This window comes from Mustela nigripes, chromosome 9, assembly GCF_022355385.1.
Source record: "Mustela nigripes isolate SB6536 chromosome 9, MUSNIG.SB6536, whole genome shotgun sequence".
Lineage (NCBI taxonomy): Eukaryota > Metazoa > Chordata > Mammalia > Carnivora > Mustelidae > Mustela > Mustela nigripes.
In genome coordinates this window covers 61,588,953-61,603,540 of record NC_081565.1, presented here as the reverse complement: position 1 = coordinate 61,603,540, position 14,588 = coordinate 61,588,953, and the positions used below count along the sequence as shown (strand labels likewise).

Below are 14,588 nucleotides of genomic sequence, written 5' to 3'. Positions count from 1 at the left end.
TTTTGATTTGCATTTCCTTGACTAATGAGATTAATAACCTTATGTTTGTTGTCAATTTAGATACCTTTTGTGACAACCCTGTTCCAACATTAATGTTTTGTTGTTAAGTCTGTATTACTGATTTTTTTAAGGAGTTCTAATTATGAAGACTTGACCATTTCAGTTATGTAAAGGGTAAAGATTTTCACTTTTATAGTTTTTCTTATATTTTGAAGCTCTTAAAAGTTATAGTCACAAAAAGAAATTATAACTATCTGAGTAATGGAAGCTAACTTTTTGTGGTAAACATTTGTCAGTATATACATCTATCAAATCATTAGGTTATATACCTTAAACTTACAGTGTATGTCTATTATATCTCAGTAAACATGGGAGTGGGCAGGAGAGAAACTTTTCACCTTTTAACCCAAAATGAGTTAAGATATTATTTAAAAAGCTTTGTGGTTTTGCCTTTCTTTGTTAGGTCTTTAATCCATTCAATGTAGGTTTTGAGATAAGGGTTTGATTTACCTTGATATATATAGATAATGATCTTTCCTGGCATTGCTTATTAAAAAGCCCATTTTTCCCACACTGGTCTTCAGTATCACCTCATATCAAGTATGTAATTTGATGGATCCATCTGATTTCCATGCTGTACCATTGGTCTATTTTTGTGTATCCTGTCAGTTCCACATTTTGATGATACGACAGAACAGGGCTTTCTACCTTGCTCTTCAGTAGTTCTGTTTTCTTAGGTCTTTGTGCTTTCATTTGAGTTTTCCAAGTCATCTTGGTAATTTAAACATAAAAACCATTGGGAACTTAATACATATTGTGTTGACTCTAATCCAGAAATGTGCTTTTTCTTCATTTGTTTAGGTCTTTAATGTGTTTTTCTCCTATTAGCTTGAAACATACAACATGTTTTTATAGGTTCAAAATAAATCAGTGATGGCAGGTATATGGTAGAACCTATTCAATACTCTCCAGACATCTGATCTTACCCTATTTAACTTTAGGTACTACTTACTGTTCCTATAAATGCTTTTGCCCGGGGTGAGGGGGGACAGTCACTGGTATGTAAGTAACCTTTAATCTTGTATGTAGTAGCTTTACTGAATTTCCTAGTTTAAATTGACACATAGATTTTGGGGGGAATTTTTATGATTATCTCTGAATTAGGACATTTTTGTCTTTTAATCTTTTTTATTCACCAGCTGTGCTCTAGTACATTATTGAAAGGATGTGGTGATAACAGACATCTTTTTTCTCCCTTATCGCTAAGAAAAACTTTTCAAAACTCCACCAACTATAATATTTGTCATAAGCATTTTGTGGATAAATGCTGTCCTGGATTTGCACTGACAATATTTTGTGTGGAATTTTTGCATTTGTGTTACTGAGTAAACTTTGCTTGTTAATTTGCCTGTCTAGCTATCCTTCAGAAATTATTAGGTTTTATAAAATAATTAGAATAATAATTTGTCTTATAATGAAGTTTTGTGTTTTTTTCTTGACTGTTTGGTAGAACTTCTCAGTAAAGCCCTCTGGGGCTGAGCTTTCTTTGTGGAAGGATTTTTATGATTGGCTCAATTTCTGTAATGATGGGGAGACTCTGATTTCCTATTTCTTGAATTAACATTTTATATTTTTTTTCTAATTTTATTTGTCAGAAGGAGACACAGTGAGAAAGGGAACACAAGCAGAGGGAGTGGAAGAGAAAGAAGCAGGCTTTCCACTGAACGGGGAGCCTGATGCAGGGCTTGATCCCAGGACCCTAGTATCATGACCTGAGCTGAAGGCAGACGCTTAACTACTGAGCTACCCAGGCACCCCTAAAATTTTATTTTTTTAGGAACTTGATTTTACCTAAATTTTATTTACTGTCACAAGTTTGCTTAATGTCATTTTTTAATGTGCAGTCTTTATTATGATCCCTTTTTTATTCTTGAGTTTAGTTTGTGACTTTTTAATCTGTCCCACCAGATTATGAATTTTATTAAGCTTTTGCAGATAATAAGCCTACAGCTTTGATACACTCTATATTATTATATTGAAGGTACAAAAGGAGAAATGCAGGACACCCTTTTTAATCTATCTTGGATATTTGGCAAGGATATTTGACAATAAATAGATAGATATTTAATCTATTTTGGATATTTTATTTGATACAAGGATATTTAATTCCAAGGGAACTTGGAATTAAAGTCCATGCTTGTTTCTGTTTTTATTGTTGTTTTGTTTTGTTTTATTTTTAAGATTTCATCTGTTTATTTGTCAGAGAGGACAGGAGCACAAGCAGGGGGAGCGGCAGGCAGAGGGAGAAGTCAGCTCCTTACTCAGCAAGGAGCCTGATTTGGGACTCAATCCCAGGACCCTGGGATCATGACCTGAGCCAAAGGCATATGCTTAACCAACTGAGCCACCCAGGTGTCCATCTATTTTAAATTTCTGAGTACCAAAAAGTGAATATGCTTAAACTTCTAGTGATCAAATTATATTTTTAGTGTCATTTTCTGTTTCTGTTTTAGCACTGAAGAAAATTCAGAACAAAAGTTTGTGTAGTTTAAATCTGTTTTTTATAATACTTTGTTCAGTTACTGTTATGCATATTATATTTAATACCACATGAAGTTATATTAGTTTAGGTATTGATGAGTGGAATTTAAATTCTATAACAAGAAAATAATTTATCTAAGGCTAAAACTAAACTATGGGTGACTTTATTTTCAGTGCCATTTTTTTAAGAGCTTTATTTACTAAATTTTATCCATACTCTTTTATCATCAAGTCTCTTTAGTGATATTTTTAACATTCTTACACAGTACAACTTTGGTGTCCATTTTCAAGTTATAAATCAAAACTCCCTGTATTTTGACCATATGGGTCTGCTTGTGGTGCTTAATCATATATGTAAACATGTTACTGCTTCAGAGCCTTTGCATTTGGTGTTCCCTTTGCCTGTTCTGCTCCGCACAGATACTTGCTCTGTCTCTTGTCACAGGTGTTTGTTCAGACGTCACTTCAGAAGACGTCACTTTCTTGATTGTGTTGTATAAAATTGTATATGCACATGCCAGGCATAGATTCCTTGAATTCTTTCCTTACTCTTATTTTTCTTTGTAATATTGATTATCATCTGACATTTGTCTTTCTTGGCCTACTTGTGGTAGTTTTCCCATTCTTGCTGCAAAAAATTACCACAAACTTGGTGGCTTAAATAGTATAACTCACCATTTTATAAGTCCTTTAAGTCAGAAGTCTTGTATGGATTTCACTGGACTAAAAGTGTCGCAAAGATGTGTTACTTTTTGGGGACTTTGAAAGAGAATCTATTTCCTTGTCTTTTTCAGATTTTAGAGGCCCTACACCCCAATTCCTTGGCCCACTGCCCACTTCCTCCCTTTTTAACATTTCATTTCTGACTCTCCTACTTTTAAGTTTCCCTGTAATTAACTTGGGCCTACCTGCATAATCCTATTTCAAGGTCATTACTTAATCCTGTCTACAAAGTCCCTTTCACCATGTAATATAATATTCATATGTTCCCACACTTAGGATCTTGAGATCTTTGGCACTTATTTGTTCTGCCTGTCATACTACTAAAACATTAATGCCCTTTTGGTAGCTGCCATGTGCCAGGCCCTGTTCTAGGTACAAGTTATAATGCATATTCAGTTAATAGAGTATTTCACAGAATCGGAGATCAATGGTTTTTGTTTTGTTTTGTTTTGTTTTTAACATCTCAAAATGTATTTTAAAATTGCTATTGGAACACAGTTAGGTTCTTTTCAGAGATTTGAGTTTGCTTCTGCTAGGCACCTTGGAGTACCATCTAACTTAACATTCTCTGAGCCTTAGACCACACAAGTAGTATGAATTTGTATCTGCAAAACAGCATGAATCATACCTTTTGTGGTTCAGTTCTTGGGATACTTTTTCTCTTTTTACTCAGTGATAACATCAAAATAATCCTGTTTATTTTCTGTCTCTACCTGCAAGGTGGTTTATTTACCATTTATCTTAAACTGTGAGAAGAACCATTTGGTATCCTAGCTTTACTTGAGCATCCTTAGACACCTCATCTCAGACTTTTTTCTTTCTTATAATTTCATAAAATAGTGTGTCTTAGAGTTGGTTGGTTTCCATCTAGAGTACCAACTTTAGGGGTGGTTCTTAGACTACCCCATTGCAGGCTAATTTCTTTTTTGGTAGTATATAAAATACTGTATTTTACATTTGCTGGTCTATTAGATTGAAATGAAATGTAGTATTGAAGGAATTTTCATGTTTTTTGGTGTGATTTATGCTTCATAAACTTTGTGCAGAAGAAATGGGTATGGTAGGCCTTCAACTAAAATGATAAAAGAGTGAAAAAGTGATTCTTGTTTTGAAATTGTTTTTGTGATATTTATTGAAGCATCTATTGAAATACATGGAAGGTTTCTGTTTCCAGGTAGGATGGACTAGCTAGCAGTAATTAGCATTTTTACCTAAAACAACTAGAAGATCCAGATCAAATACCATTTTCATCTGAAGGCAACAGAGAGGCAACGAGAACTACCAGGGCTTAGGACTTTGGAATGGGAAGAACTTCAGAAGGCAGTTTTTTGTAGTTGCTTTTGGCCGTGGGAGCTTTGTTAATTACAGATGCAGAGCATATCTAATGGAAAGCAGTTGGGGGCATGGTGGAAACAGAAATCAGAGCTTTAGGCCAGTAATGGGGATGCCCTGTTTTCCTGATACAACTTTTGCTAAATACTGAAGTTTTGCTGGGCAGGAGGCTAAAAATGTAAGTAAACAACGAGGTGGGATTTTCAGCAGTTTTAGGAGACAAATATAGATTTTGGGATCACTAGTGGAATGGTCCCACAGAGTATACAAAAGGCTCTTAGTGGATGGCTAAGACAAGTGTGTAGCCTAAATTTTAACTAAGACTATAAACAAGACTTGCCTCCGCATAGTTGCTGAATAAAATATTAAAACACCAGAGTATCTCCCAGCAGAAGGAAGATTGCTCCCTCTTTGTGGTATAGAAATATCTGAAGCCTCCTCTAATGTCTTATATTTATACTATTGAATTCTTAGGTTTGGGTTGATAACATCTTTATTTTGGCTTCATTTTTTGTAACCTGTTTTTCATTAGAAATGTATTTCTAAATTGAGAATTTTTTCATCTGTGTTTTCAGATGCTGTTCTGTATTCTGGCTTATGCTGTATCTGATGAAAACTCAGCTTCTAGTCCCTCTGTTTTTATCTTTAGTTTTCAGCAACATTATTTCAATAAGCCACTGTGTTTTCTTTATATTTATCCTGCCATGAAGCCAAAAACACTACAAAATGACAGGGTCACGTAATGAAAAACCAGCCAGAAAAATGAAGCTGATCTTTGAGACACCTGGGTGACTCAGTTGGTTAAGCTTCAGTATTCTGCTCAGGTCATGATTCCAGGATCCTGGAATCGTGTCCCACAACAGGCTCTCTGATCAGCTCTCCTTCTCTCACTGCCCACTTGTGTGCTCCCACTTGCTCGCTCACTCTCTCTCAAATAAATAAAACCTATTTAAAAAACGCTGGTCCTGATATTTCAAGTTCTCAGGGATTTTAGAGTGAGTATGATTTAAATGCTCAAGAAAATGAGAAGATGGAGAATTTCAACTGAGAATTGGAATCTATAATCACATTGAATCTGTGAAATCACTCTAGAACTGAAAAATACAGAATCTGAAACTAAGACTTCATTAGATTGACTTAAAAGCAGAAGATAGGAGTAGTGTACTCAATGGCAAGTCAGTGAAGAATTTGGATAAATTGAAACATGGAAAAAAATAGGAGAAACAATACAGAAAAGACTTTTGGACATAGGGGACCTGGTAAAAGGTATGCATTACATCTACTTGTAGTTCCTGAAAAAGAGAAAGGTGAAAACAATATTTGAAAATATAATCGCTAGAATTTTCAAAAGTGAGAAGATCCAAGCCCAGGTTAAAGACCTGTGAACACTAAGCAGGATAAATATAAAGAAAGCACAGTGGTGCTGGTGAAACTTAAAGGTAAAAACAGAAGGAATATGAGCTGAGTTTTCATCAGAAATAATAAAAGCTCTAGAACACATGGAACAGCATCTGAAAATACTGCTAAAAAAAAATTCTCAACTTAGAAGTGAAAAAATAGTTTACAAAAAAAATGAAGCCAAGATAGTGATGTTATCAAACCAAACCAAAGAATTCAGTACCAGTAGACTATTACTAATAAAGAATTCTTTAAGCACAGGGAAGGTAATCTCAGAAACAAGGAAAAACAGGAATTAAAGAACTGAGGAAGGATAACTGAACAAGTAAGTACAAACAGACTATTCACTAGTGAAGTTTCTGTGTAGAATGAAATGGATGACAACAGTGTAAAAAATGGGGGGTGATAAATGAAGCTATGAAATTCTGACATGATCAAGGTAGTAGTGAAGTAAGATTAAGATTAAGATTAAGATTGATTTCTTGGGTTTATTTACATGGTATTATTACATGGTATATCCTTTAAGAACCACTGAATTAAACTTTTCATAGAATTATTAAGTATATATGATTTAATATATAATTGTAATGTAGCTAAATAGAATTTTAATGATAAAATATAAAAACATTAGCATATTAATAGGTGAAATGAAATAATTATAAGAATGAATCAGAAGGCAATCAAGAGTAAAAAACAGAAAGCTAGATAAAATGGAAAACAATAAAATGATAGAAACAAACCCAAATATTTCAGCCATTTATATTAACTAAATGTGAGCTAGATATTACAATTAAAGATGAATAGAATTAAAACAAAAAATCCATATGCTGCTTATAAGAAAGATTCCTTAAGTATGAAGTCACACAAGTTGACATTATAAAGATGGATGGGATTCCAGGTAGATGATAACAGTGTAGATTTTTAATCTCCCTAGATATTCTTACACAAACATATAGAACAACTAAAATACCTAATCCAGAATTCATGGGCAACTTGTATAACCATTCAGGGTGTTGTGGTATCCTCTACAAAAAAAAAAAGAAAAAAGCTGGTGGGATAAATAACTTAAAGCTACAAGACCAGTGTGTTATTGGTAGCTGTGCAAGAGGTAGGAAGGGGTAACTGTAGGATATATGATGGACCCAAGAATTCTGAAATAATAAACTAACTTAGCAAGCTGTTTTGAGAAAAGCAGGTATGATGGCCATTTCTCAAAATGATCCCCAGTATTTCCTGCTTCCTCGTATTTATACCTTGCATTTTCCCTCCCATATTTTACTTTTTTTACATATTTTACATATTTTACTCTTGTGACCAATAGGATATGACAGAAGTGATAATTTACTACTTCCAAGATTCAGTTATAAAAACAGTGAATCTTCCATTTTGGGCTCTCTCAGATAAGTTCCTTTGGGGGAAGCCAGCTACTGTTTTATGAGGATTTCATACATCCTGGTGGTCTTGCCCTAGTTGAGCCTTTAGATGAGACTGCAGCTCTGGTCAACAGCTTGACTGAAACTTTGTGCAAGATCTTGAGCTAGAACTACCCAGCTATGCTGCTTCCCAAATCGTGATTCGCAGAAACTGTGAGGTAATTTTTGTTTTAAGGTGATTTGTTAATGTTACAAGAGGACTAAGGCAGCAACTGAAGCTAGAAGGGGTATGCACACCAGTTTAGGTGAGTACAAGCAATTTGCAATAAAATTTTAAGGCATTAGCAACCAGCAAGCTCTTAAAATTACCTAGCTAAAACTGTTCCAGGACAAAGCCCCATTAAGAAAAACTACTGGGAATTTAGTCCACACTGAGTAGGATAGGGACAATAAAGACAAAAATAAAAAAGTTAAAAATAGAGAAAGAGAATAGAGCCAGGAGATTTAAGAACGTAAGCTTCCGTAGTATCTTTTTAAAATAATTTGGAGGTGTAATTTACATACAACAATATTATATATATTTATATATATAATACTATATGTAATGTATAATATATATGTATAATATAAATAAATACTGTATATTTTAAGTGAATATTGGTAAGTACATACATCCATGCCACCACTGTAATCAAGATCTAGAACATATTCATCACCCCAAAAAGTTCTTTTGGGTCCCTTAGATATCTCCACTATCCTCAGCCTTGGCCCCAGACAACTAGTCATTTGCTTTTTGTCAGATTAGATTTTAGTTTCTGTAGTAGTGAATGCATTTCCAAAAAATAATTAAAATAAATGAATTCTATGGAACTCTATAGCTGTGAGCTAATAAAGCTAAGTGAAATTATGCCATCCAGGGATTCAGTACATTTAATTTTTTTCTTTTTAAAAGGCATTGACGTCAGATTACATACTAAGAAGAAAAAGGAAAAAATGTAAGGATGTTATCCTCATTCCTTTTAAGGAAAGTATCCCAGAAAGACATTCATGAGTCAAGAAAAGATGAACCAAGGGTTTTAAGTCTAGCCAAAATGGCCTTCAGAATAAAGGCTGGAGACAAACTGCCATTACTTTGGAAGAACTAGGGTAGCTATTCTCATGAATACTTCCTGGGGAATGTTCTAGAGAACTAGCTTCAGGCCTTCAAGGTGACTGAAGAAAATTTGACATAAAGTGCCGTGATAAACATTAAAAATATTTTTACATTTAGGGACAGCTGGGTGGCTCAGTAGGTTAAGCATCTGCCTTTGGCTCAGGTCATGATCCCAGGGTCCTGGAATCGAGTCCCACATCGGGCTCCTTGCTCAGTGGGTAGCCTGCTTGTGCACGCTCACTCTCTGTCTCTCACACAAGTAAAAAAAAAATCTTAAAATATTTTTACATTTAGAAGTTAGGACTAAAGTAAGTACAAAGAAGAAAGTATAGCATGTAATGATTATTATGATCTACATCGTAGATCTAACTGTAGGATGTAGGTGGAAATAACACAAAAGGATTAAAACTGTTTTCAGTAATCATGATGACAACTAGTAAGAATGTCTTGTGTGTAATGTGGGATACAGCAAAGCAGTATATATGTAACACTCTAATTTAGATATCCCTGGTATCTTTGATAATTAGTATTTTCTGATTAGGGAAGAAGGAGAAACAGACACGTAATTGTTTTTTAAAAAGTAAATTTACCCTTTAGTTCTGACTTTGATCAAAGCATTTGTGTGAACTTAGGAAGTATTTTGTATGTGTATTCATGTGTATGCTTAAATTTTGTAGCTCTGTCCACTGAAGAAGCCTTGAAACAGTGATCAGTCTTGTTGCAGTAAGCTTTTCTAGTGCCTGAAGTATGGCTTTGAAGTATTTCCACCCAAAAGAAATTGGGCTTCCTTATAGATAGGACCCCAGACTAGGGACAGAAAATGTGCAAGATGAACTTGAAACATCTTGCCTTAGGGATGACAAGGAAAGCCACAAAGACTGCTGACTTCTCATCAGAAAAATTTGGGAGTCAGCTGGAAGTTCCTTTTGGCCAAAGATAGTTTGAATATCAACAAGGAAAATAGTTAAAATGCGTTGAAACACTTCAAGTATGTATGTGAATTCGTAGTAATACAGAAACTCATTGGTCACCTATATAGGACATTACGGAACTATTTCTTAAAGTTGCCAAAGAAAATAATTAATCCGTATTTTTTACACGATATATCACTGAGTCACCAAATAATTGATGAGGTTTCTTTCTATTGAAGTCTAGCAAATAAATTAGAAAAGAATGCTAGAACTGGAACATCGACACTTTCTAAACCCCAGTGAATTAATCTTAGCATTGAGTATCGACGGCTGCTCTCATTATAGGAAAAGAAAACTAAATAAACTGGGTGCTTCCTAAGAGAATAGACCTATAAATAGTTTTACCAAAACATGAACCTGGGTTTGATTAAGCCTTTCTAAATGCAAGGATTGACTTTGTGTGTGTGTGTAAAGGGCCAGCCCTTAACAGTCAAATGGTCTCCACCATCACAGCTACTCAACTCTGCCACTGTAGCACAAAACCAACCATAGAGAATGCGTAAGTGAGTAGGTGTAGCTATATTCCAGTGAAACTTTATTTACAAAGCAGGCAGCAGACCAGGGTTTTTTACCTCTACTCTGGATCCAGCTACCAACTTACTGGAAATGCAAATAACAGAAAAAAACCTATTTAAACTACACTTTGGGAATACAGATACCAGAATCAAGATACTGGGCAACTCTATAGGACAAATGGTGGTGGTTCTTCAACAAATTGTAAAGAAAGGTCTACAACAAATGTGGGAATTGATGGATTAGAGTCTTTAAAACACAGGCAAAACTATATAATATGCTTAGGAAGACAGGTGATAAGGCTGAAGAAAAATAAGGTAAATACAAGTCTTGGAAGGGAATAAAAGAGATTGAGGTTGGGAGGGAGCATGCCAAGGGCTTCTGAGGTAAACTCTTCTGCCTCCTGTTGTGGTCAGTGACTAGAGAATGTATACCTTATAACTGATTAAACTGTACATTTATGCAGTTTTCTGCATTTATGAATATCTGACATTAATAGTTTAAATGTGTTGCATGTGAAAATATGGGAAAAATCATCAAGCAAATTCTAACCAAAAAAAAAGTACACTTTTGATATAGAATGCATTACTAGAGATACAGACATTTTGTAAGATAATTTAAGAATTCTAAATCTGTATGTGCCCAATAATATTGCTTCAGAATATAAACCAATGTTGACAGAGTAAAAGGAAAAGTCTATACGTAAATCCATAATAGTAGGAAACTTTGAAGAAGCATGTGTAAACAGGTATAAATTGTGTCTTTGAAGAATAAGGCTTAGAATCTGAAGGACTTTTCTTTTTAATAAGTAACCTTTAACTCAGAGACGTACTGTATTTACTGGAAATATGTTTAAATCTTTTATTTTGATTCATAGAGTACCATTCAACCTAGTGTTTATAACCTAGGTGAAGTCTAACTTTTTTTTCCTAATATTGCAGTAAAGTTAACACTTTACTTTGAATAGTAACTAATCACTGTTGGACTTTTCCTGCCATTGGAAACAATAGCTCAAGGTGATTAGAATAGCTGGAATCCCAGTTTTAAATCAGTAAAGTCAGTGGGTTTCTGAAATGACTCTTAATTGTTTAGGGTTTAGATTTTGGTGGCAAAAGTTAACTTTTCTCCTTTTTTTTTAAACAGGGGTTCTGAAGGAAAATTAAATGACTGCCAGATAAGATTTGTAAATGAAATCTTTAAGATCGAGAAACCTGGAGCTCATCCCCTGTCATTGGCAGATGGAAAGTTTTTAAGTATGGATTTTTCTTATGAATTTAGACTACATGTGTTGTACTTGATTGGTATTTTAACCACCCAGGAAATAACTTCTGAGAAAGTATAAGAGTGTAGATCATACAAACATTTGCAAAACAACAATTTTGATCATTTTGGTTTAGTGGACTTAATGGATTTTTCTCAAATGACAAAATTTGTTTTCAAAAAAGTTTTTTCTCGGCATTTTATTGCCATTTTGTTTTCTATTAGATTCTGTCCAAATAACCCACTCAGTAATTTTGTGGCCACCGCAGATTGATTTTTAATAATAAGACTTATTTTTATATGAGTAGAGTCTGACAATGCCAGTTGAGCCATGAGTTTATGAGAAGTAATAAATAAGGTATGAACAATTGTGAGAATTGTATGTATTTCACTACATATTGTATTTGCTTAACATCATACAGCTGGTTGATAACGGAGGCAGGAGTAGATTTGGGGTCTTTTAATTCATGGCTTACTCACTATCTTTCCAAATAGATTACTGTCTCATACTCTCTTCATTCTGGATTTTTTGGAGAAAGTAGTTTATTGACTTTATGCTACATGTCAATATCTAGTATTTTTTTTTTTTAAGATTTTATTTTTTTAAGTAATCTCTATGGCCAACATGGGACTCAAAACCCTGAGACCAAAAGTTGCCTGCTCTACCTGGTGAGCCAGCCAGGAGCCTCAATATCTAGTATTGTTTTAGAAAAATACTCCCAACTAAAGGCTTCTGCTTAACTTTTTCTTACCGCAGTTGTGCAAGATAATAGCAAGACAATACCTTTAACAGATCAGTAAATAGACTTTCATGTTACTAGTCTAAGCCATTCTCATTCTTTGAGATTGCAATGCTGGTATATCTAGATTTGAATTAATAGCCTTCAGGCATACTCTGTATGATTACTGGTGTGGTTATATCCTAGGAGTAAAAGTAACTTGAATAAACCTGTTTCTTTTTTTTTTTTTTTTTTTTTTAAAGATTGATTTATTTTATTTTAGAGGCACGAGGAGGAGGCATGGATAAGGGCAGAGGGGGAGAAAAAAAAGAATCTTAAGCGGACTCCCTGCTGAGTGTGGAGCCTGATGCAGGGCTTGATCTTACAACCCAGAGGTCATGATCTGAGCTAAAATCAAGAGTCAGATGCTTAACCAGCTGAGCCACCCAGGTGCCCCTGAGTAAACCTATTTAATGTGAAGTTAGTCATTCTCAGTAAAACACAATACAAATCCAAGATAGATGAGGATTTTTTGTCTTTCTCTTATCTCTTAGTACATCTGTATTCTGTTCTCTCTCATTCTCCATATCTGTCCTCTGCCGAATACTAATCACCTTATAGCTACAACTTTAAATTTGTATGTAAAGAAATCATTTCACAGCAACAACCAGATTGCCTTTGATCACATCACTCTCTATACCAAAAATCTAAACATGTCAAAGGCATGTTTTTAAGTCTGTTATACAGCCATTAGTTACGTGTTGTCACAGCTCTCTTAGTGGAAGTGAAACAGAATTTTATCTGCCATTCATTAGCAGGAATAGGTTGTGACCAGTCAGACAATACTGAAATTAGTGCCTTTTCCCTTACCCCTGTCTCATTTTTCCAGTATGTTTCCCCATTTCCCTCATATTGCTACATCAGTTCTGTTATTGTAAATTTCCCACAAATGTATTGTGTACATTTATCAGAAATTCAAAATCCAGAACAATATTAATTTTAATATCGGGGGTGCCTGGGTGGCTCAGTTGGTTAGGTGACTGCCTTCATCTTAGGTCATGATTCTGGAGTCCCAGGATCCAGTGCCGCATGAGGCTCCTGCTCAGCAGGAAGTCTTCTTCTCCCTCCGACCCTCCCCCCTCTCATTCTCTCTCTCTCATTCTCTCTCCTTCAAAATAATAATTTTAAAAATGTAAATGTAGGACTCCCAGGAAGTAATCATTCTAACATTCTATATCATTCTAGACATCTTCCACTATCTACATAATTCATCTTTGTGTTTTAAAAATAAAATTCTGTAGTTTCCCTTTGTGTTTCATATACCTGATTACGTCTGTATTATGGTTCTTGTAAACTTACCTATTTTTAATAAAATCTTTCCAACCATTTCTCTTTTGACATTAAATTTTTGTATTATGAACATTAAGGTTTTTTGTGTACATGTGTATATCTTACAATTTCAAGGAAACACTTTGGCAAAAGCTGTTTGGATTTAGATAGGTGGGGGGGGGGCAATAAATGCTACACCTCTTACGTGCCAGAATTCTGAACCAATTGACAAATAAGATAAAAATCAACTGAGTTAGAAATACTAATTTCTTTACTGATAAAAAGTATTTGGGGGCATAGCTTGAATGGGAACAAAAATGGGCTTGCTAACTCTTAAAATCAGCCCTCCCCTCTTACTTTAGCCCACTCAAGGAAAGATATAGGTCTACAGAGTACATGGTATTTAATAGTTCCATTTATTAAGGAGTTAGATCCAGACAACTTTGTGCAACAGAATGTGGTATTCCCTTGAAGTCTGAAGATACCTTATGGTACCCTGGTGAGTTCTCTGCATTGCCCCTGGAACTCTCAGTCTGGTCAACACAAATTTTAAAGGCAAGAGTAAAAAAAATTAAAAAATAAAGGCAAGAGTATACATTATCCTCTTGCAGGTAGAGATGGCTGCTCTGCATGGGCTTCATCCCTATTATTTTGATGGTATAGAATGAAGCTTAAGCATTTATTCATAAAGTCCCACACTTGATTATTCTTTGTATTTTTTTTTCTATTAAAAAAGCTGTATGCTATTTTCATGTGTTTTTCTTTGTAAAATTCATAGATATAAAAATGATCCTAACACTGGGCTTGTTATAAATTTATTCTTAATAGGGAAAAATGATCCTGAGTGTGACATTTGTGGTGGAGATCCAAATAAGAAATGTCATTCTTGCTCCTGTCATATATGTGGTGGAAAACAGGAACCTAACATGCAACTTCTATGTGATGAATGTAACATGGCCTATCATATTTACTGCCTGAATCCACCTTTGGATAAGGTCCCTGAAGAGGAGTACTGGTATGATTATCAAGGTTTTTTGTTACTGTTACTATGTTAAGAATTGAATGTGAAAAGAAGATTTTTGAAGATACAGAATGTGTATTAAAGTGCTTAAAAATTTTATAGCCAATGTTTACTTGCCACTGATAACCTTATTTGGTTATTATAAGGGTTTGGGAACCGGTTTCTAGCTCCACTTTTTAATCCTCGCAGTCCTTCTTCTAATATGGTGTCTGTGTTCTTTCAAAAATACAAACCAGATTGCATTAACCCCTTTAT

General features: G+C 34.5%; 1 protein-coding gene across 3 annotated transcripts in view; it reads left to right on the top strand.

Moving 5' to 3' along the window:
• UHRF2 (ubiquitin like with PHD and ring finger domains 2) overlaps positions 1–14,588 on the top strand; it is an 85,422-nt gene that overhangs the window by 39,175 nt on the left and 31,659 nt on the right. For all 3 annotated transcript variants that reach the window (XM_059411681.1, XM_059411682.1, XM_059411683.1), the window contains exons 5-6: positions 11,148–11,257; positions 14,141–14,327. In XM_059411681.1, coding sequence (XP_059267664.1) covers positions 11,148–11,257; positions 14,141–14,327 — 297 coding nt within the window. The remainder of the gene's footprint in view (positions 1–11,147; positions 11,258–14,140; positions 14,328–14,588) is intronic.